The sequence below is a fragment of the Artemia franciscana genome, chromosome 4, assembly GCF_032884065.1.
Source record: "Artemia franciscana chromosome 4, ASM3288406v1, whole genome shotgun sequence".
Taxonomy (NCBI): Eukaryota; Metazoa; Arthropoda; class Branchiopoda; order Anostraca; family Artemiidae; genus Artemia; species Artemia franciscana.
The window spans coordinates 27,158,707-27,182,478 of NC_088866.1; the positions used below are offsets into that span (position 1 = coordinate 27,158,707).

Below are 23,772 nucleotides of genomic sequence, written 5' to 3' on the forward strand. Positions count from 1 at the left end.
AACCATTCAAACGAACAAAAAATACCACAAATAAAAACAACAATAAAATTTATAAATATTTCTAAGTGTGTTGTTATACATTATGGTCGTAGGATACCTCTCGATTAGACGTATCTTTTATCCGGTACAAATATCCCTTCTGAAGAAATGGTGCGAGACCTTGGTATCTATTTCGATACCCAACTAAAATTTGATAAGCATTTTTCGGCATTCGTGAGAAATGCCAATTACTATCTATTGTCTTTGAAGAGAAGAAGAAGAAGAAGAAGAAGAAGAAGTTTATTATTATTCAATACCGTACAATACAAAATACAATTCAAAATGGAATTACAATGCACTTATTCCCCATCGAAAGGCTCCATGGCCAGGGATACAAGGATAAGACAGATATATTTTTTTATAAATCAGATAGATCAGTTTGAAAGTTTAAAGAGTTTTTTTATATATCAGATATATCAGTTTGAAAGTCTATAGGGGTTGACAACTTCAGTAGTAAGGTACACCCTGAAACCAAAAATAGGCCGATACAGAAATGGTATCAGATACCATTAAACTTTAAACTCTTAAACTTTAAAAATTTTCTCGTTGCTAAAGAAATTAGAGTTTATCCTTTGTTCCTTTCTAAGTTATGACGTTAGAAACGTGGCCTACGGCAAAAAAGTCAACTTTTCAGCTAAGACAGATAGACTTTTTTCTTCGACGGCAGTCGATAGCTCTTGATGAGCTGATCAAAGTATATGTCATCCATTGTTGGATAGAAAAATTCCTTCATGAGATATACCAGTTTGAAAGTTTAAAGGGGTTGAAACTTCAGTCGTAAGGTACACACTGAAACCAAAAATAAGCTGATATCAACTATGAGACATATAGGGGAGTTTTAAGCAATAGTTGGCTGTTAGGTCACCATCATCTTTGGTATTAGTAAAATAATTGTTTGTAAAACTAACTAATTAATAAAAGTTGTAAATAATTACTAAAGAAAGTAATTAGTTTTTTAAAATTCAGCAATTTAACTTAATTTTACGCTTAGAAGGGGTAACTATCTATTAACTTTTAATTTGTCGGCTAACTACGATCAATCCTTTTTATATTATTGCTATTTACATCCTTTTTTTATTAGAACACTTTTTATTATTGTTATTAAATATATCAAACAAACAAACCGATATAACTTCATCACAGTAAATAATAGATTTTAGATTTTCGAAACACTTACGAAACATTTATCTTTATAAAATTGCGGTTTACTGTTTCACCTTATGAAATTGCGGTGTTGCATAGACAAAAAGTCTAAAAAATAAATAAATAATGAAACAACATTCATTGCATCATCTGAAGGTGCTAATTTATAAGTATATGGTCTGAAAAACTAATCTTCAGGGCCACCATCAGTTCTCATGATAGAGTCAGTAACAGCTAAATTTGATGATGCTGTCACAAAAAGAATGGTGTCTAAACAGGAAAGGCAGCCTGACTTGATTAGATTTAAGAGGGGATGGCAGCCCCACTCTTATTTTTATTTATTAATACGTCAACCGGTAAGCAATAATGCTTGTCGCTAGACACAAAACAAGAAATAAGCTAATTAGCTTCACAAGCAACACTTCTAAATATTAGAAGAAGATATGTTAGGAGAAAAAAAAAACTTATATCCAAAACCGAAAACCCATAAACTCAGCCAAAAACTCATAGCCAAAAGTATTACTAAACTTCAAAAACTCCCAAATAGAAAGGTGTCTCCACTAAAGAAAGTTTAAATATCTGCACATTCCCAGCTTCCACGACTTCAACGGGTAGACTATTCCGAGGTGAAACGACCCTACTGGGAAATGGCCATTGCCCTATTTTCTTATTTGAAATTGGGGGCTTAAATTGTGATTATTTTGGCGGGTTGTGTGATAGTGACTGTATTTGAAAAATGAATCAAAATCTAGGTCACCTATACATTCAAAAATACGGAACACGTTGATAAGGGCACAACGACGCCGTCTGCAATTTAATGACGGAATACCAAGCCTTTGTAGTCGCTCTTCGTCGGGAAGATGCTGAAGGTAAGGAATCATCCTTGACGTCCTCCTTTGTACCTTTTCTACGCGATGGACTTGGACAAGAACTATCTGAGTGATAGATCATATGAAAATAAGAGGAATGTAAAGAAAATGGAGGAAACATTAAAATACGGACTAAAGAAGTGTGAAATGGACGTCATTGAAGAAATTGCCGACGATTTGGAAGATGTAGCTAGACGGTATAATAGTAAAATATTGTATTGCCATGTTAATAAATTGAGAGGGAGTAGTCAATCTGAACGTTTCCCAGTTAAACATAATGGCAGGGCGACAATTAATGATAAGAAAAGAGTTACAGGGAGATGGGCGGAACATTTTGAGAATGTTCTGCTGAACTGGGATAGAGTTATAGGATGAGTTATAGTGAAGAGTGAAAAAGTTTGTGACACCTTGGATTTAAATAAAAATTTGTTTTGTGAGGAGGAATTAGCGACAGTACTAAAAGGATTAAAAAAGTAACAAGGACCCAGGTGCTGATAGTGTGGTAAATGATTTTCTTAAATAGGGCGGTTATGAGGTTAGAAATAAGTTGCTGAAGATTATAAATATGGATTTTGAATCGGGGGATGTATCTAGCGATTTGAAAAAACTCTAATTAGACCACTGTATAAGACTGGTAATAAGAATGCTTGTGGTAATTATAGAGACAGTAGCATGGTTCCTGTAGATTGTAAATTACTTAGTATAATGGTACTTTTTAGAATTAAAGATGGTGTCGACATAGTATGATCATGCTGCGGTTAAGGTGTGAAATGGGGTTACTAGCTGGTTTTGTATTAAATCGGGAGTGAAACAGGGTTATGTTCTATCCCCATTTATATGTATCATTTTGATGGACTTTTTCTTAAGGAGGACACCAAAGGCAGTGAGAGAACACAGAATCAAGTGGGGAAGCAAAACTTTCCTGGGCTTGGATTTTACTGATTGTTTAAGCATCCTAAATGAAAAGTGTGTGCAAAATGAATGAACTTTTAGAGATTTGGCGAGTTCAGGGTGCTAGAGTATGTTTGAAAATTAATATTAAAAAGAATAAGTCTCTATGACTTTTAATAATTGAAAAGGTGACGTTGGGTAAAAGAAGATCGATCAAGTGGACACTGTCACTTACCTAGGTAATATTATTAGTAAAGACAGTGGGCACAGTGAAGATCTTAAAAGTAGAATAGCCAAGTCTTAGGGTGTTTTTTCACAGTTGAAAAGGGTTTGGAATAATAGTAAAATAAGTCTGCGAACCAAGATTATTGGAAGCTGCAGGGATGACATTGGTCAAGTATAATTTCGAGGAATGTATACTCTGAAAAACGGAAGAAGGTTTGCTAGATGTTTTCAGAGAAATTGCCTTCGCGTTCTTTTGGGTACTCGACTGAAGGACCGTATTTCAAACAGTAGGCCGTACGAAAGGTGCGGTTAAATCCCGCACTCTGGGGCTGTAATGAGATTGAGGTTGAGATGGCCAGGACACATTTTGTGAATGAAGGATGACAAGATTGCCAATAGATGTCCTTTTCGTCCAACCGTCAAGGGGAAAAAGAAAAGCAGGCTGCCCTCGGCTGGGGTGGGAGGATGTCATAGAGAAAAATCTAAAGGGAATTGGAACTTCCTAGGAGGGTGTAAATAGGGAGGCTTTGAATAGATTGGGACGGATGAGGAGCAGGTGTTGCTGTGCTGGGATGAGGCGGCTTGATGCTGGGATGAGCTTTTAGTAGTAGTAGTAGTAGTATTTTACTGCTTTATTACAATTATTGACCAAGATAAATCAGGATAATATATTATCTAAAACGTTGTCGTAGCTCAATTTTATAAAGAATTCACCATTTGATTAATAATAATGATTAGTAATGCATAAAAAAGGCTTTCTCATGTAAGGTATTATTGATAACTAAATAGAGTCAAAACTACGACCGGTAATATAGTCTTTTTGCATTTTGTAGTACAACTTTGTCTAAATTTCGTTGTCTAACTAACTTATCCGGTAACTGAAAAACCGCTTTATGTTCGAATATTTGTCAAATACGAATACATGCGCATATTTAGCGTGTAAATACAGCCAGTTGGTTACCATACTCTTTTTTAGCAATTGTCTTTTAAATCTTTGAATTAAAATGTGTATTTTTAAACCAAATGAAAACAATTACGCCCTTTCATTCTTGAGGAACTATGAAAAAATGTATTTACTTTATATATATTTGCTTTTAAATTATTCGATTTTAGCGTTAAGATTGGGTGGGGGTGTGACAATCTCCCATTCACTGGATAATTTCTAGGTTTTTAGTTGTTATGGTGCTAAAATGTTTCGAAAGAAAATACTTTAATCCGAATTTTTTTTTTACTTTAGTTTCTGTTTATTTTCAATATCTTATTAATACTAATTCAAGGGGTTTGCCTCCAGCAAATTCTTTTTGAATAGTTAACTTTTCCTGTTTTGAATAACTCTTTGAACTTTCAGTTTCAAATCACGTTTTATCGGAGATAGGACATTGCCAAAAGACGTTGGATATAATTTCTGTGCGACCAGAATTCCAAGAACATACAACGTTCTCACCTCTTCATTGCAATTCAGTAATAAACTTTTTCATTTCAAAATAGTCTTTTGCATAAGTTGGTGTTGTTTCTCTTAAATATTGGTTGGAAATCCTGAAATTTTCTGATCAAAACCTCCACGATATCCTGAGTTCAGTGATGGCATATTTTTTTTCGGAGATTTATTTGTGAATCCCCTTACATAAAATGAGCAGTTATTCATGGGTACTTGGACTCTCTCCCCGGTGCTTCACGTGCTGTTCTGGCTTCAGAATGTTTTTTATTTTATTCTTATAATGGAAATGGCTAGCTTGAAATTTTGCCCTAGACTCTAGGGATTGAAAAGAGCTTAGGAAGTGTGGCATTTTCCATCTGATAACTTTCGGATCTTAAAGGGGTACTGGTGATTTTGTTGGATTGAAAGCTTCTCCAAAATTTTTACGAGCACTGGCTCAAAGCGGCAACCCCTCGTAAAAAGAACAGTGCAAAAAAAATGAATAAAACAAAACTCCCCCGTGATACGAAAGATATGAAATCTCGCTTTTTCGTAGTTGGGCTTGGAAATTCTTTGGAGTAGTTTTGGGTCATTCAAAATTTTATAATACAGTTTTCTTCATGATTGGATCACTTTTGGAGTATGTTTTCTCTTTTTTTTCTAAAATAATGCAAATTTACCAATGTTAATAACCAAATTTTTACATATTTAGAATCAGAAAAAAATTGAAATTCTTATGATGCATGTATTCTTTACAAACTTTCAGTTTTTTATAGTATCTTTTAATATTGGTACGGGTCGATTATTACTTACAGTCTGTTACCAGGAACTGTTTGCCAGTGGGGCTGTGCCTGTTTTTCTCTCTGAGAGTGCATTTCTCTTGTATATCATAAGCAGAGGCGCCACTTGGGCCAAATCTTGTGATGGGCATGAACTCCATCTCGCCCCCCCCTCGATTCACTTCTTGTCGCGTAAGAAAAAAAATGCAGGTTTTTGCGGCAAATCGATCGAATATTCTAAGTAAAAACGCATTTTAAAAGCCCGTGTGTTGCTTGGAAATGTACTGTAACCGAATGTGGAACTCAGCCACACTGACATCTAAGATTAATTACAACAACGAAGATTACAATCAACGAGGTTAAGTGATTAAACTGAAAGTAGAAAATTCAGCCAGACTACAGGCTGGCCTTCCTCAGCCAGAAACTTTCTCATTTAAGTAAACAATACGCCAGGGAAAGTAATCTTCATTGTTATGATGAGGGCTGTAACTAAAATCTCGGTTTTCCTTCAGTAGAAGTCTTTCAGAACAAATATATTTACAAAAAGGAAAAACATGACAAGAGAAAACAAATAATACAACACTCAAGGTAAGAAGGAGAACGGCCGAGGTTTCAACTTTGCAAAATCGTCAACAAGCTGGTCGTAGTCCAGTCCTTCTCTGCAAACATTAAAAGGAGGTGACAGAGACGATCATCTCCTGTTGTAGACCGCAGGTAGTTTATCACTATTTCTAGGCTAGAAAACAAACGCTCATTGCTCGCTGTTGTCACAGGAAGTGTGGCAACAATACGAAGTACTTTGATTACTTCTGAGTAAGCCACTGGTAATTCCTGAAGATGGTTGACAATGTCTAGGAAGTTTTCCGGCCTTTTCCCCTCATCGAGCAAGAAACGCTTGGCAATACCAGCTTGAAATTTGAAAAGAATGTCGTCGATATCCAGCTCGCCGTAAGGAGCAGAGAAACACTTGAGCAGCTCTGTGTTCATAAACTTGGTCGATATTTGATCCAAGGCTTCAAGTGTGCTCAGCACTAGCAAGTTATCTGTCAAATTTGGCTAGTAGACGGTCAAAAGTCTCGAAGTATTCTCGCTTCATTTCATCCGCCAAAGTAGTAGTCTGATTTCTAGATTCGACGAAATTCTTTCCTAGCGCCGAAGTTGTCACAAATTATTTCAGATGTTTGGTGATCTTTTAAGCTCTTCGAGGTCGTCCTTTCTGCCAACAGAGGAGGGTCTAGTCGCGGGTTCAATCACAGCAGTTACTTCGATTTCGTGTTCTGTCTTAAACTCTTTACCCTTCTCGAAAAGCGATACGAATGAAGCGTCTGAAGGCAGGTCGGTTAGTTCACTTCTTGTGGCCTGAACCAGGGTGTGCGATCAGGAAATAACCAAGTCGAAGGCCCGGAGCTGCTGAGACAGCGATTTCGTCGCTCGCATAATTGCTTCTATGTAGTGCAATCGGAAGATAACAAGGAACGATTCCATCTTCTTCTGGAGCCCTGCTGCCTCTGCCCGTGCTTTGCCGTCGGCTCCTTCACTTACAGCAGACAGTACAGCTAAAATGAATTCATATCGAAGTCTAATCTTCGATATAGATCGATACCAGTAAGACCATCGTGTGGCAGCACTTCTTTTCAGCTCCAGAACTGGCAGTTTGGCAGCTTTCTGGGCCTCAACAAACAACTGGTGCCGAGTGTTGCTGTTGGAAATGAATGTGTATAGAGTCTGGACCAGTGAGAAAAAAGAACCAACAGTGCCGACAGATTCAACGCAGCTCGCAATGACCAAATCTAGCTTATGTGCATGGCATTGAATGTGGAATGCCTTTGGCGATTTCGCTCTCAAACGAGCTTGAACACCGGAGAATGGTCCGCTCATTACGCTTGCTTCGTCGTAGCACTGCGCGACACAGTAGTTCCAATCTAGTCCAATTCTTGTCACTGTGTCTTGAATGAAATTGGCTAGACTTTCAGCATCCAGGCTCTTCATGTGATAGCATCCGATCGGTCTTTCTTTTACTTTTCCTTCGTCGAAGTACCTAAGAAGAATGGCGAGCTGCTCTTTCTTCAAGTTGTCCTTCGTTTCGTCGACCAGAACGGCAAAGTATTTGGCGCTTTTTAATTCTTGCACTATCGTGTGCTGAAGCCTGGAACCGATCACCGAAATAAGATCGTTCTGGTATTCATGGGATGTGTTTTGACCGTACCGTCTCTGTAGCTTGTTGAAGAGCGTTGGAGAGTACTCTGTGAGACGATTGCACGTCTCGACGAAATTCCCCTTGTTTGTCGAGGATTCTGTTTCGTCGTACCCCATAAAGGCAGTGCCGAGTCGCCCCAATAGAGCTGTTACTTTTAATAAGACTTTTACGTGCTCTCTGTTCTCCTTGATTTCATTGTCTCTCATTAAAACAGACGCGATTGGTTGCATCTCCTTGGTTTGTATGGCTTTCAACTTCGTCCATGAAACTGCACTGTCTTAGTGGCGGTCACTTCTTGTATGCTTTTCAAGAACGTTAGAGATGTCTTTCCATCTTCTCACGCCGACGTCTTTGAAAGGTCCAGACCCGTACCTCTACCCGGGAAGAGTAGATGTTCCACCATCCAGGACGGAGTACTCCAGCCACGGTGGCTTTCCATAATATGAAGCATTGAATGACCGCTTTGGTTTGCCGTTTGCCGTCACTTGCACAGGGTATTGTACTAGTTTCGTTTGGGAGGATGGATCCATAGAGGACAAAGAAATGTCCGTAGGGCCGCTGGACCGGCGATGCTCTTCATCTTGAGTCGTATGTCGCCGAAACTGAGGCTCCGACAGACCTGCGACGGGCGTAGTGGTTCCTGGGGGTGTCTCGTTTCCTGCTTGCTCGATCTGAGGGACCGTCACTTCATTCGAAGAAGACGAAAAGTTGGCGATGATTTGTTCAGATGCTAAATCACACACCTGGAAGAAAGTATACACATTAGTTTGAATTTTAACCAGTGTAACACCCCTACTAGTTTAGCCTACCCTTTTTTAAAATCCATTTTCGTGGATTTGTTGTAGCCTCAGTCACGTCCTGGTCACGTTAAAGGCTCATTTGCGCTCTTGCAGTGGCGTTCTAGTATGGCTCGAAGATTGCTTCTCGATGCTGATTGCTTGATATTCATAATTCAGAAACTGAAGATGTTGCAGAAGCAACTCTTTTCGGATATGTCTAAGTGGTGGATTGATAATCTATTCGCTAAATAGATTCAGAATGTTGGCCCAAGTGGCGAAACGTGTGTCGTGACTACACCAACTTGAAACCGGCTCTAGTTCTGGTTTCACGGCAATTAGTTACAGAAATCGATGAATTGGGATGCAAATTTGCCTAAGTTAGCTGGCTTGTGGTTTAAACCAGTAACGACGTATTTTCTCCGACTTGAACAAGGAGTTATCTGACTAATGAACGGCGACCAAGATATAAAAAAAATATATATTTGACGTATTTCTGTAACTTGTCATACGGTGTACTATTCAATGCGGTTTTCTGTGCCTCTTATTAGTACAGGATACTCGAACTCGACTCTTTGAGTCTAAATGGAAGAAGACAGGAGTTTACGAACCGTGTTGCTCACAAATGACAAAAAATAAACACAGAAAAACCTTTTCCGCCCAAATTCAGTTCTATTACTCCGCGAAACTGTGAGCGGCACAGAAAACTGAAACCTAAAAGAACAGAAACACAGACTTGCACTTACTTGCTGAACAGGTTCACACGGTGACGGTTTCAAGGCTGCCAATGTCCGCTTTTGAACTCCTGACAAACTCATGATAACAAACAAATAAGATCTTGAATTAACAAGATCACAAACAATTCTGTCACTCCAATTCCAATCCTTGCCTGACCAAGTTTGCACTAGGATGACTTTATACTAACTAATGCTAATGTCTGTTAATACCTTAGGTTAATAGGCTTAATGGTGTAAAGTCTTCTACTTCTCTCTGTAAAGTGTGACTTTCTCTGTGACATTCTTTAGAGTCTTATGGTAGCGTTGGCCTACAATCTGGGGTTCGACCGGTAGAGGATGTCAAACGTCTCTAACTTTCATAAGGTTTATATGTCGTGTATAAAAATCTTTATTTGCACATATGATACAGTAAACGTACATAAGACAAGGACAGAAACAGAATAAGAACTGACTCGAGTAATCTAAAACGCCGGCTTCTATTCACTAAAACAAGGAAATAAACATCGAAACATTTGCCAGGAACTGACCTATTTTAATCTGTCAACTTAGAGGAATTACTGCAAATATTCCGAATTTATAATATTAATATTATCATGGGTATTTGGAAATGGACATTTGGCAGAACTTGAGAATTTAATTATGTATCTAACCTACTATCAATGCTTACAATGGTTAATAGCAAATAGCATAATTACCCCAAGGGTCGTCAGGTAATTATGCTCTTTGTTTAATAGGCTAACGGTTAATAGGCGTGCATAATTTCAAATCAATTCGACAGAATGGATTATGTTGGACATAATGGATTGTTATGGCCGGCAAAGGGCCCATTGTGGTGGAAGCTTGGGCCCCCTGGAAAATCTGGGGTGGGCATTTGCCCACCCCTGCCTCCCCCAAATGGCGTCTCTGATCATGAGAGATTAAGGTTTTAAGAATAAGCTAAACTCCCAAGCTGGTGGAGCGAAAGCGTTTTGAAGGTATGAGAAGGGAGGAATTTTTTTGTTTCTTGCCCCCTAGCCCCGACTCTCAAGCTTTGCACGGTTATCATGAATTTTTTATATACTTTGCCTGTTTTTATGGCTTTTAATTCGCCCCTCTCCCCGGAACTAAGACCTTCCATATGTGCCTGCAGCATAGCACATAGGTCTATAATTTAAAGTTCTATGGTTCAACTCATTTTTTTATAGTTCTTTATCTTTCCCATTAATTCTTTTTAGGTGATTTGGTGGTTTGACCGCTACTTGGTATTCAAGGTGTTGTCCAATGTACACTCAATTGTAACTGCTGGAGTGCTCAGTTTGGTTGTTATTCTTGGTACGGGTATGCTTTTCGTCGTTGCTATTCAGGTAAGTTTATGTTGGATTCTTCTGAAAACCGCATATGCCAGACGTTTCATTAGCAGCACAGTAGAGCTGCCTAAGTTGAAAGAGGTTTAGGCACAATGTGTTTTATTATTTTTGTGTTTCTGGCCAATGCACTTCTTATAGAAAGAGTTGTCGTAGAAACTTCAAAAAGCGCTCATTGGATTGTAAACTGAAAATTCTAGTACCCCTTTTCAGAGTCAAAAGTGATTAGGAGGGCAACCAGCCCCCCACTCCATCATTTCCCCAATCTCATCCAATCAAAATTTTGAGATAACCGTTTTGTTCCGCATGGCTGAAATGTCCAGTAACTGTGTCTTTAGGGATGACACAACATCTCCCCCACAGCCCTCAGGCCAAGAGCTATAAGTTGTACTAGCTGCTTATTATTAACATATAAGGCTTTTTTTAGGGAAAGAGTGATCGTATAAACTTCGGAGGGGGCTCATTTTATTGGAAATCAGAAGTTCTAGTCCTTTTTTATAGGAGTCAAAAATGATGGATTGCCTCCCTAAATGTATCCAATAGAAATTTTGAGATAGCCATTTTGTTCAAAAATTAGTCTAAAGATTATATAGCAGAGCCTTTGGGGTTGGCAGAATCCTCGGGGACATATAAGGTTTTTGTGGAAGAGATGGTCGCATAAACTTTAGAGGACCATCATTTGATGGGAAATTGAAAGCTCTAGTTCCCTTTTAAGAGTCAAAAATGATAGGAGGGCGAGTAACCACCCCCTCCTGACGCCCTCTTTTCCCCAGATACCTCTGATAGAAATTGTGAGATAACTACTTCGTTAAAATATTCCAAATAACAATGTCTTCAGGGTTGACACAACCCTCCAAGGCCAAGGGGTAAGGGATTTAAGCTATACTACGACTACTAACAACTCAGCGACGCATAAAGCCGCCAGATGCCAACACAGCTACAAACACTCCTTCTCCACCCCAATCTATTCAAAGCCCTCTTTATAGCCTCTCAGGAAGTTCCAATTTCCCTTAAATCTTTCTCTATGATATCCTCCCACCCCAACCGTGGACAATCTGCTTTTAGCCTTTGACATTTGGCCGAAAAGGACATTCTTCAGCAATCTGTCACCCTTCGTCTGTAGAACTTGTCCTAGCCATCTCAACCCTTTTCTCATTATAGCTAGCCCTGAAAAGCGGGACTGAATCACACTTTCAATACAGTTTACTGTTTTAAATACGGTGAATCAGCCAGGTACCCAGAACAATCCGTGGTCAATTTCTCTGGAAAACATTTAGCAAATCTTCATCCGTTTTTCGTTGTGCCCATGCTTTAGAGCCATATTTGACCTCAATCATCACTGTAGCTTCCAATATTCTAATCTTGGTTTGGAGATTTATCTTCCTGTTTTTCCAAACTTTTTACGACTGTAAAGAAAACCTGAGGCTTGCCTATTCTACTTTTAACATCTTCACTGTCCTTACTGTCTTTACCAATAATACTACCAAGGTAAGTGAAGCTGTTCACCTGATCAATGTTTTCGTTACCCAACGTTACTTTTCATCTTCGCTTATTCCTAGCATTAGCGACTTAGTCTTCTTAATATAAATTTTTAAACTTATTCTAGCACCCTAAACTCGCCAAACCTCTTAAAGTTCACTCGTTTTGCTCTCAGAAGGCTTAGATCGTCAGCAGAATCTAAATCCAGGAAAGGTTGTCCTCCCCAAATGATTTTGTGTTCTCCCATTGCTTTTCCTGTGCTCCTTAAGACAAATTCCATCAAAATGATCCATATAAAAAGGGAATAGAAAACAAATCCTGCTTTACTCCTGATTCAATATGAAACCACCTATTCACCTCATTTCCTAACTTAACCGTAGCAGTGAAATTCTTGTACATCAGTTTTCCTATATTTAACTGGGACAAGTCTGGATTGACTCTCTCAACTCCCCTATCTCCACTAAAATTATTTCCTTGTCAAAGTCCATCGCTGAGAAATCCTACACTGCGATTCGTCGGAGAGATATACCTCTTTCTTTAATTTTAATTCATTACTCTTATCTATTTTACTTCCATTTTTTTGCTTCCAAAACTTTTGCATATTTATACACTGAACTCTTTAAACTTAATTTTTTTTAACAGTAACGGTGATTTTCTTTATCCTTGATGGCTTATTATTAGCGGTAGCAAGAAATTGTTATATAATTGATTAGGATGCGTGAGATGTGACACTTTGTTCGACTTCTAAGAGTCAAAAGTGACTGGAGAGCCACAACCCCCCCCCCCCCCGCGCCCATAATTTCCCAAAACAACTCCATTCAGAATTTTAAAAGAGGTATTTTGTTCAGCATTGTTGAAAGGTCCAATGATTATGACTTTGGGGATGTCACCCCCACCCCTCGCAGCCCTCAGAGCAAGGACTGTAAGTTAGGCAATTCGTCCATTGTTTCCATATAGTATATGTCATTGAGAAAGGTGGAAATGCTACTTTCCAAAAAAGACGAAGGGCATTCAGCTGAGCCTTTCAGAGAATGTTGTGGGGAGTAGTGAGCTAAAGAAGTACACGCTATGTGCTTACGGGCTGTCAAAATGGCGTAAATGAATGACTCAGTATACTAATTTTGAACTTTCAAGAAATGATAAGAGGAATGAAGAATTTACCGAAAAGGCAGTACTTGCGCGCTACTACCACTACAGTTACCACTGTTACTGCTACTACTACTCCTACCACTTCTTTAGCGATTACTACCAAGGCTGAGGGTATTGAAATGAACATCTGAGGCAACGTTCAGGGGAAACTCGAACTAAATCAAAACATACTATGTGCACACACATTGCTGATACAGGCGTATCAGCAATATTTTAGGAACAGCTCCTACTCCAACCACTGCTATTATGATACTAGTACTATTAAGGCTACGCGTATGAAGGTAAAAATTTGAGAGAATATTGAGGAGTTATTTGAACAAAATCAAAACACACTAAGTATAAGCTGATTGTCAAAAGGGTGTATCCGACGAAGGGATTCGGTTATTAAAGTTGGAAATTTTAGAGGATGCTTAAAGGGGAAGATCAATTGACCAAAAAGTAACATGTGCATGCTATTACTAAAACTACTACCACTGATACTCTTACTACTACTTCAAATACTGCCACTACACTACTCCATCTACTACCTAAGTTGGAACTACTTGTAAAATTGAGAGTATCATTTTCTTAATATTCTTAATTTGATTGGATTTGATCGGGGATCGGAACTTCTAGTGCCCTTTTCGAGAGTCAAAAGTGAAAAAGTGCTCGAAAATACTACAATAACTACTACTACTACTCCCACTACTGTTACTACAACTACTGCTTTTGTAGCTAATACTTCCAAGGCTGAGGATATTGAAGTTGAAATTTGAGGAAATGTTGAGGGGAAAGATGAACTACATCAAAACATTCTATATACATACAGATTGTCAAAGTGGCTTATCAGCAATTTCTTAGGAACGGCTTATCGTATTAAGCTGAAACTTCTAGGGCATCGTGAGAGGGATATTCTACTCACCGAAAGGCAACATTTTAATACTACTACTGCTATTAATACTGGGGCTACTACTGTTACTAATGCTACTAATATAACACTACTGCTCCTACTACTGCCAACTACTACCATGATGCTAGTGCTTTTAATATTAAGGGTATGAAGGTGACAATTTGAGAGAATATACAGGGGAAATTTGAATTAAATCAAAACATACTCTGTGTATATAGATTGTCAAAAGGGAGTATCTCAGGAATGAATTAGGGAATTAAGTTGGAACTTTCAGCGAATGCTTAAGGGGAAGATCGATTTGCCAGAAGGTAATATGTGCACGCTACCACCAATACTATTACCACCACTCCTACTACTTCTATTTCAACTACTGCTACCGCTAAGAGTACTAAGAAGAAAATTTCTGGAAGTGTTGAAGAAGAAGTTCAACTAAATTAAAAACACTTCAGATATGTAGGTTATCAAAAGGGTACATCTGCAATACACTCCTGGATATATGAACTGGGAATTCTTCCCCCTTGTACCCTAATTATAGCGTGAGTGTCATTTGAGTTTTACTGAAAGCAATATACATTTGAAGGGATTTTTATTTCATTATTATAATATTGAGAAATGAATAGATTAACGAAAGCTCTCGAAATTAATGTGATTATATTTTGTAACATCAATCTGGTTCTGACCGGCTGATATGCACTAAAGTCCATGCATACTACTACTATTTCTACTACTTCTACTGCCATTACCTTTACTACCACTACAATTACTGCTTCTTTGGTGCGTACTACCAAGGCTGATGATATTGAGGTGAAATTTGAAGAAAGTTTGGGGGGACTAAAGGTATTGACTACAGAAATGAGACATTGAGGGTGCACCAAAGTAAAATTAAAAGGTGTGGTGGTTTTTCAAGAGTCAAAAGTGATTGGAGGGCAACAACCTCTGTCGCATGGATCTTTATGCAAAAAGTATCTAACAACCGTATTAATGATTTCCGATTGGCGATCTGATAATGATTTTTGATTATGTCTATTTTATATGAAGTTTAAAGTCTAGTCAGATGCTTTAATGCTTGAAAAAAAAAGTTCGATAGATACTTTAAAAAAATCTGCTTCTTTTTAATACTTTTTAATACAGATGGATACATGTAAAATGTTGAGCAACAAAATTTAAATATCACGAGCGTGGGAGGCATCAGAATTTTAGGAATGCTAAGTTGGGGTATGGCCCAAAATCGGTTGGTAACCACTGCTCTAAACTTTCAGTAATTTTTCAACTTTCTTTAACTGATGACAGCTAATCAGGGATCGCTTTCGAAATACTTATCATCTTTTTTTTGGGGGGAGAACATTGAAACATTGTACCCGTGTTTTAACTAGCTTAACGTATGGAAATGCAACGACACAACTAATTTATAAAAGAGAATTTTTGGTCACTAAGAGCAGTACGATCGTTGTACAGCTTTTGAGAGTATCAGTAATCGGGTGTCTATTTCTTATTTTTCTTGCAGTTCTACACAGAGGGTGTCCATTTAGTACAGGTTACTGCTGGCCTAGCGAATTCCACTTTGGCGCGATACCCTGAAGCTCAGCATATGCTCCCAAAAGGCATTGACTCGATGATGGAGCAGGTTGTGGACAACGCTTACAGTTATGGAAGAGAAGGGCTTGTAACCATTGTAAGTTTGTTTCGTCTACATTCAGACGGTACGCTATCTCAAAGAATCACCCTATCCTGACTATTATAAGCTTTTTTAGTTTATGTGGCTAAACTGTTTAGAATTGATTTGGTGGCCTTGCTGTAAATTGTAGATCTTTGAAAAAAAATTCGAATAAACGGCAGAAAACTAAAAACCAACGCCAACTTTCCCCGAAATCTTAGAAAAACTATTCAACTTTCCCCGTTTTATTCCAGAGATAGGTTCAGTTTTGACGAAACTTGCATCGTCTGAAAGTGTAAGTTTTATCTTTTTTCGATTAACGGAGCAAAATTTTCTTTCAGGTTCAGGTTTTTTTAATAATGAAATAAATAACAAAAGGTCCGTAGCCCGACTGAGAAGACAAATTCGTAATGCACGCGATGGGAAAAACTTCTTTAAATAAATACAACATCCATACTTCATCACATGCAATTCATACAAGTGTAATTAAATATATTCTCCCGTCATTGCCCGGTTAACAACACCACCCGCTGACACGTCAAGTGAAATAAACATAAAAAAAAGATAATGATAAAAAAAATAAAAGACACCAAGAACCGTGGAGAATGTTCAGGTCAAGTATCATCAGAAACCAGATAAATTGGGAACAAACTTAATATCCCTAAGGCGATCCGCATTAACTAACAACAACTCATTTATCACAAACAAATTTCAATATTTCTACATAAATGTAAGTTTTTGTTTGGCTGTTTGAATCGATTTTGAAGTATCCAATTTAGACGTATAAATATTCCAATACCGTATTACCGAGTTTCGAAGTGAAAATTTCGATCTTTCATTTATTATTCTTGGCTGATACAATTTCTTAAAATTTCTAATTAGATGCCGGTGCTCAATGTTTTTAAGTGGGGAAAAGTTCGAGGAACGAAAATACGAGGGAAGAAAACCACGGTCATGCTTCAGTTTGAAGAGGATAGATTCAACAGTCAAAAAATGTCTTATAGGAAGGATATTAAGGAAGCAATACAGAGGATCTGCTGACGACTTCCCTGGATATAATCTCATTGCTTCAAAGGGAAGGGATGCCCTGAGTCTTTGTATTATCCCTATATTTCTCCTCAATTTCATCTACAGATTAGATATATGATGCTTCCAATATAGATTAGAGTCAAGGAGGACTACGAGGTATCGCATAGTTGTTGATCGTGAAATCTTTATTTTAAAATCACATGATTCAATTAGTTGAAGCTCAGGAAGTGCAGCGGTACATCGCGAAAAAACCATTTTGTTTTATCAGCGTAATTTTTTGCCAAAATCAGGTAATTTGACTCAAGCAACAATAGAAGATAGTTGAAAGCTTATTCCAAGGCAAGTGTCAAATAGCTCACATCTTTCCCTGCGACAGTGCACGCAGTGTCATCCTTAAATTGCAAATTTAAACAAAATATTCTCATTGAATTATTCTGGTCGTTCACATAAATGAAGAAATGTAGGGGACCAAGTATTGACCCTTGCGGGACACCAGCGGTATTAGATTGACCAGTCATTTCAGAAGAAACATCACCTCCATCAACTTACTGAGAACGGTCCTTAATATAAGATGCTATTAGGGATTTTGCTGGCCCTCTTATACTGCGATGATCCAACTTATACTTTAAAATATCATGAGCTATTGAATCAAACGCTTTTTTAATGTCAAGAAAAATGGAAGCTGGAATTTCTCCACGGTCAAGAATATCAGAGACATGCTGTGTTAGTAATAGGACCGCATGACCGGTAGAATCACATTTGCGAAATCCGAACTGTAGCTGATTTATCATTTCAAAATGATCTGAAAAACGCACTACTCTATCATACAGACAACGTTCAATTATTTGAGAAATAGCCGACAGGAGCGATATAGGCCGATAATTTGACGGATTTGTTTCCTCCCCTCTTTTGTAAAGAGCCAATATTCTTGAATCTTTTAATAACAAAGGAAATGTCCCGTTTTTAAATGCCAGGTTTATTATATGACATAAAACGCGCAAGATTTGGGGGAATATTGTTTTTAACAGAAATGACGATAATCCATCAATACCCTCAGAATGACCATTGTTCAAAAGAATAATTACATTCTTTAATTCTTGTTCAGAAACCGGTGTTAAAAATATTGACTTATAATGTGATGGTGGAAGGAATTTTCTAAAATTATTTTTATTTTCACTACTTGATCCTGATGAGGCAGTGTTTCACCAATTTTAGCAAAATGCTGGCTCAGGGTATCTGTTATTTCCTTCTTATCATTAAGAGGTACTTGATTTTCAGGCATGCACATTTCATCCGGAAAACTTTGGTCCTTCCTCTTACTAAGGCTTTCGTTAATTTGTGACCAAGTCGTTTTCGGAGACAAACGAACTTTATCAAATTTTCGTTCATGATAATTCCTTTTTTCCAATCGAAGAATTTTTGACAGTTGACTTTTATACCTTTTAAATTCAGAAATATTTTCATCAGATGGACAGTTAAGTTGCCTCCTGAATAATTGATTTTTAAATTTTATATACCGTAGTATGCCTTCGGTTATCCACGACTTATTAGGAGATTGATAACGTCTCAGACTAATCTTTTTCACCAGGCATGTTTCATTTAATATTTCCTTAAACTGCTTTAAACATAAATCCATCATGTCGTTCACATCCTCAGATTCGAATGGTCCATTATCATTCATAATACTTAATCTTTCTTTTAATAGTAGTAGCGTATTTTTATTGAGTATCTGTGACTTTTTGAATTTTTGTTTTTGCTCGGTTTAAACTCACTTTTCAATTCAGGGAACAACATGAAATGATCAGAAGAGTCCACTAATGCTATCATTATTAGATTTGTTTCAAATTCGTCAGAATATTGACATCGGCATCAATCAGTGATGCCGATGTTGCAGTTATTCTTGTAGATTCTCATTATGTATTTCCAATTGTAAAATTAAAAATTCGAATTTCATTGCATATAAGTCATCAAAATCTGTTATTTTTCGCCAGTGAATATCATGACGTACATAACACCCGATTCCTTCTTTATTTTTCGATACTCGTGACTTTGAAAGAAATTATAACTTTGAATTTGGACTGAAGAAGAAATATTATCATTAAGAAATGTTTCACACACCCCAATCAACAAAAAATCAGGACTGAGAAGAAACGCCGATAGAAAATCCATTTTATTCATAAGACCACGACAATTCCAAAATGTTGACCGAAATGAACCTGGAGTAGCTACATGATCTATATCATTATCGTTAATATATTTATTTTGTGGGAGAGCCACCACAGATTCAACCATATTACCAAAATCCTCATTCACTAAATCATTCACTAGAATTTGTTAAGGTCAAGCGGATTAGCCTCTTGCCTTCCAAGCCTATTCCCACCATCTGTAAATTTAGACATTAATTCTTAGTAGATAAATAATCGCTGGACGCGTCCCCAAGCGGGGCAGGAGAAAAGGCAAAGAAAGAAAAATTAATAACTTAATGTGATAAAATACAGTAGTACAATTAAGAACCTGATCTAGAACTCTGAACAATAAAAAACAAAGAGAACACAAGAAAAGACACAAAATAAGGACCATGATTATTACGGTTAGATCGTATTTGATTTTTAAGTGATTGTTATATATGTAAAGAACATAAAAAAAGACATCGAGTGGTATGTTCACTTTATTTGTAAGTCAAAAAAATGAACAGCAAAAAATTTACCAATTATAGTATGAAGGTTCATGATTTTCCCCTGGGTACGTAGGCTTGCCAAAAACACACAATCCGTTTATTCCTACATGTGCCATTGTTTTAAAAAAATGGATGTCAGTTTGTTTGTCTGTTAAAAACTAGGGTAATGAAACGGTAAGAGATAGCCTACCTCTATTATTCACGTCCGTACTTATAAAGCTGGCTACAAGTTCGAGTTCAAGTTTTTTTGATTTTACACAAAATTCGTAAACATCAAACAAGTACTGTGGAGAAAAAGAATCGTACATGCAATGCTTTTCAAAAAAATTTACTACAGTAAGTAAGAACAACTACGTACCCTATAAAACTATCAAAATATATTATAACTTAATTTATCTGACCTGTAAAAAAATGACATGCTGTCTACCAAATAATCTTATGAAAAAACAACCCAAAGATGACAAACCATATGACTTCATTAATCGAGAACAGTTCAAGCTGAAATTATTGTTTGAAGCCCACATCAGCATGGAACTGTTACAAATAGTTCTTTGTTGCTAGTTTGTTACTTAGGACTCCTGTACATATCAAAATCTATGTGGTGTTAAAATTTTTTAAGCAACTGAAGAAGTTCTTCTCTGTGATTCCAAGTTCAATTCGTAAGGAAACAGATCCTAAATCGAATTATCCTGCATCTCTGATCAAGAAGATGATGATGATGAAAAAATTAAAGGAAAACCCCCAAAAATTTCTCTAAAAGTCCATGGGAGAGGAAAAATCCCTAAAAAATCCCCAAATCCCTCAAAGAAAACTCTCGCCCCTAAAAGACTTAAAAAATCCCCATTTAAGGGGGAAATCCCCATAGTGGAAAGACTGCTCACGTTAGATAATTCCTTGCTATCAACAATAATCTGATGCAAAAACAGGTTTAGTGCGGTTGATTTCAGCAAGATACTAACACCTTGAACGACCAGCCTGGGAATAACAATTGTCTTGCTATATGAATGAGATATATCCAAAAAAAGGTGTTTGCAGTATGAACTCTCAAACAAGAAGTTCAGAAAAGAGCAGTCTCTAATTTTTTTTTAGCATGCCTACTCGGAAACGCTAAGAATCATCATTCGAGTAGTGTACATTTGCCACTTGGAGAGTTCCCTGTGGTACCGCCCTTTTTGATTGACAAGCTTGTTGACAATAGGGAAGCATATTCCGTTGTTTTTTTGTCACCCAGGGATTAAGAAGAGTTAAGATTCGCCTTCATTGTAAGAGACAGCTTTAGAAGCTCATATTATGCCCGTGCTTTCTGTCTACCTAAGGGGAAAAAATATGCAAAGCTTGCTTGATTTATTGCTCATTATGGTGATGACTTTGAGATTCTCCTTTTGATTTCAATAAATAAGGCTATCTTTATCTTCAATCGATAATTTCAACCACTCAATAGATGTATTTCTTTTCAATGATGGCTAGCCCTCAGTTTTATGATGGCCGGACCACCCGTCCTATGAACACAATCCTCATAGTGTCAATCATGGTTACAGCTGTAGCTGCAGCCCAGTAAAGTGCGAACAACAGTCCATAGTAACCGAAAAAAGTCGTTTAAAAAATGTCTAATTAAAAAGTTTTTTTTTTCATTTAATACTGACTGACGAATTGTAACTATTATGTCGGTTATATTTGGACAATCTTAACAATAACATTTATTGCAAAACAAATTTGAAACCCGTCAAAAATGATGCCAGATTGAGATAGAAGGTGCTGAATCCTTAACCGAAGGTTTTAAGCCCCTCTCCCTTCTTCCTTTTAAAAATTTAGAAATGACATTTAAGATTAAGGAGCACTGACGTATCGCTTTGTTTATTATTATTTTTAATTAAGTATATATACTCATCTATCGGAGCAAGGGTTGTAATATTAGTTATTTACAACATCCAACGATCATATCTCAAATACCTTTGGAAAGGGTGTGGCTATTGTATTATCATAGTGTCCATAGGGTACCTGAAATTAGAAGAGGTGGGAAATTTCCCAAGAGGTCCTGTTCCCCGGAAATAAAGGAAAGTTGTGCCTTCTGCACATGAATTTGACTCGTATATGATCCTTCAAATGAACTGTCATGGAACATTAAGAATGCTTTATATAAAATCAAACTGTGAAATGCCATTCAGCATTGTATTTTCTATTCAGTTACCCATGTATTGTTGCTTTGAAAGGGTCCTTAATTGAGTTTCAGTGTTTGTTTTGAGGTTTGATTTTTATATTGTCCTTTGGACTTTTACATGTATGTTTTCTTATTATTTTGGGTTTAGGACTGTTTAGGGGAAGTCTCGACCGAAAATTTGCATGATTTACTTCTGTTTTTCACTGGCTGTTGTTGTCCTCGTTTCTCTCTTCTTTGTGATTTTTTGTTTTGTCGTGATTAGTCAGTGTGGTGAAAAAAAATTATTTACGTGTTGTTTGTTTAATTATGAATTATCTTGTTTCGTCATAAAATTATCATCTTAGATTTTTAGTCTGTGCACCTGCAAAGTAATCCAAGGAAACATTTGTTCCATTCATTATAAAATCATAGGAATTGTAAATTTTTTTTTGTTAAATTGTGTTAAATTTCTTGTTAAAGTGTTAAATTTACGGGGTTGTCATTTTCTGTTTAGATTTTGCCTTCAGTTGTTTGATAATCTGCTTTCCTGTGTAAACATGCAAGTTTCTTTTCGTAGTCTTAGGTATAAGAAGTCCACACGATATTAGAAGTTTTGGGGGTCCGTTCTGGTAAAAATGTGGGAATCCTATTTAAAAATAAACTTTCAGTTTTAGTCTCTGTGTTGTTTTTTTTTTCGTTTTTCTTGTACTCATCTTAAGTACTGTTGCCTTATGTATTTTCATTACAAAGGGCACTAGATATTATAATTTCGTTTCAAGAGAGCCCTTGAATGTACTTCCTAATATTCCAGTGCCTGGCTAGCAGTGAAGAAGGATAAAATGAAAAAAAAGAGGACATATCAGTGCTACCCATGCAAAAACGGATTTTCCATTGTTGTTAAAGCCAGAGACTATAAGTTTCCTTTATGGAGTTTTACCTTAATATACCAGAAAATACCCCACCCCATGGAAAATACCCTTACCCTGTAACATACCACCTCCCCTGGAAAATCCCGCCCCCGTGGGAAATACCCCCCGTGGAAAATAAGACTTTCCATATTTAAGAATTTTATTCTAGTTTTTTTTCTGCAGGGGGAACGAATTGTGTATTATACGTATATAATAATTGTGTATTATGTGTATTATTGGTACTTGTGTTTTATACGCCACTCAATCAAGTTTACGCTCTGTAAAATTCGAGAATAAACCGGTTTCTTCGTTATTTTCTTTCAGCTTAGCGTTTGACAAGGCAAAGACAAGTGACATAATGTATGGGAAATATATAATTTGGGCTATATATTTGCATATAAGGGTGTGGGCTAAAAGTATTTGGACAGTTTGAAGTCAGAAAACAATTCTTACTTCATAATCTGCAGAATAACTGTACCTAACGCATTTTGCATGCATACCCGCTTTACTTTACCCCCCCCTTCTAATGTGCAAATCTATCTCCCAAATTTGTTTCTAAAGTAACGGTGAAACTAACGAAAAACCCGTTTGTTTTCGGTTTTTACGTACAGCGGAAACTTGAGTCAGTGGCGCATAATACACAAGTACCAATATTTCTCCCCTCTATGGAAACAAAAAAAAACTAATAAAATTCTCAAATTTGGAAAGCCTTATTTTTCTCGGGGAGGAGGGTATTTTCCGGAAGGTTATTTTCCATTGGGAGGGGGGCTATTTTCCGGAGGCTAAACACTGGGCACCGTTTCAATGGTGTACTTTTTTTGTTTCGATATGACGCCATCTACAAGGGGTTTAAGACAATTTTTCAAAATTGCTATAGTTCTGTTTTGAAACAGTATTTTGCTATTAAGACTAATCGAGACAATAGTCAATATTCCTGAATGAGCTACAAATGCTTATTTTTTCTCATATGTCAATTTTTCTTTAATCTGTTTTTGATTTTTTGTTACAGGGGTTCGTGGTTCGCTTTACTAGGTTACAGCTGCCCCTGCAACTATGATTGCATATTTTTGTGTTTTTTTCTTTGTTTCTGTGGTTTTGATAAAAGTTGTCGAGTTACCTAACTCGATGTCGAGTTAACATCGAGTGTCAACAGTTGTGAACTCCGGTAAAAATTAGAAGTTGAGTTCTCACCTTGTCATGCTCTTGTAACATAAATGCAGCATATGACGTTATGCCAATCTTGTTTTTACCTTAAAACCTATTTTTTTAATTTTGTGTGTCGAAATAGCAACTTTTAAAAACAACAAAAAGAACTACGGTTAATACTCTTTTATTTGTATACTTGCAAGCGGTCATAGAACACAAATTGTTATCACCTTGAAGGAATCTCAACTCAACCAACTCAACCACCAGCATTTACTATGATATTTTCGT

General features: G+C 37.0%; 1 protein-coding gene across 3 annotated transcripts in view; it reads left to right on the top strand.

The window, feature by feature from the left end:
• The window catches only part of LOC136026233 (transmembrane protein 245-like), a 136,060-nt gene that overhangs the window by 62,828 nt on the left and 49,460 nt on the right, over positions 1 to 23,772 (top strand). For all 3 annotated transcript variants that reach the window (XM_065702576.1, XM_065702579.1, XM_065702578.1), the window contains exons 7-8: positions 10,288 to 10,416; positions 15,438 to 15,605. In XM_065702576.1, the coding sequence (XP_065558648.1) occupies positions 10,288 to 10,416; positions 15,438 to 15,605 (297 nt within the window). The remainder of the gene's footprint in view (positions 1 to 10,287; positions 10,417 to 15,437; positions 15,606 to 23,772) is intronic.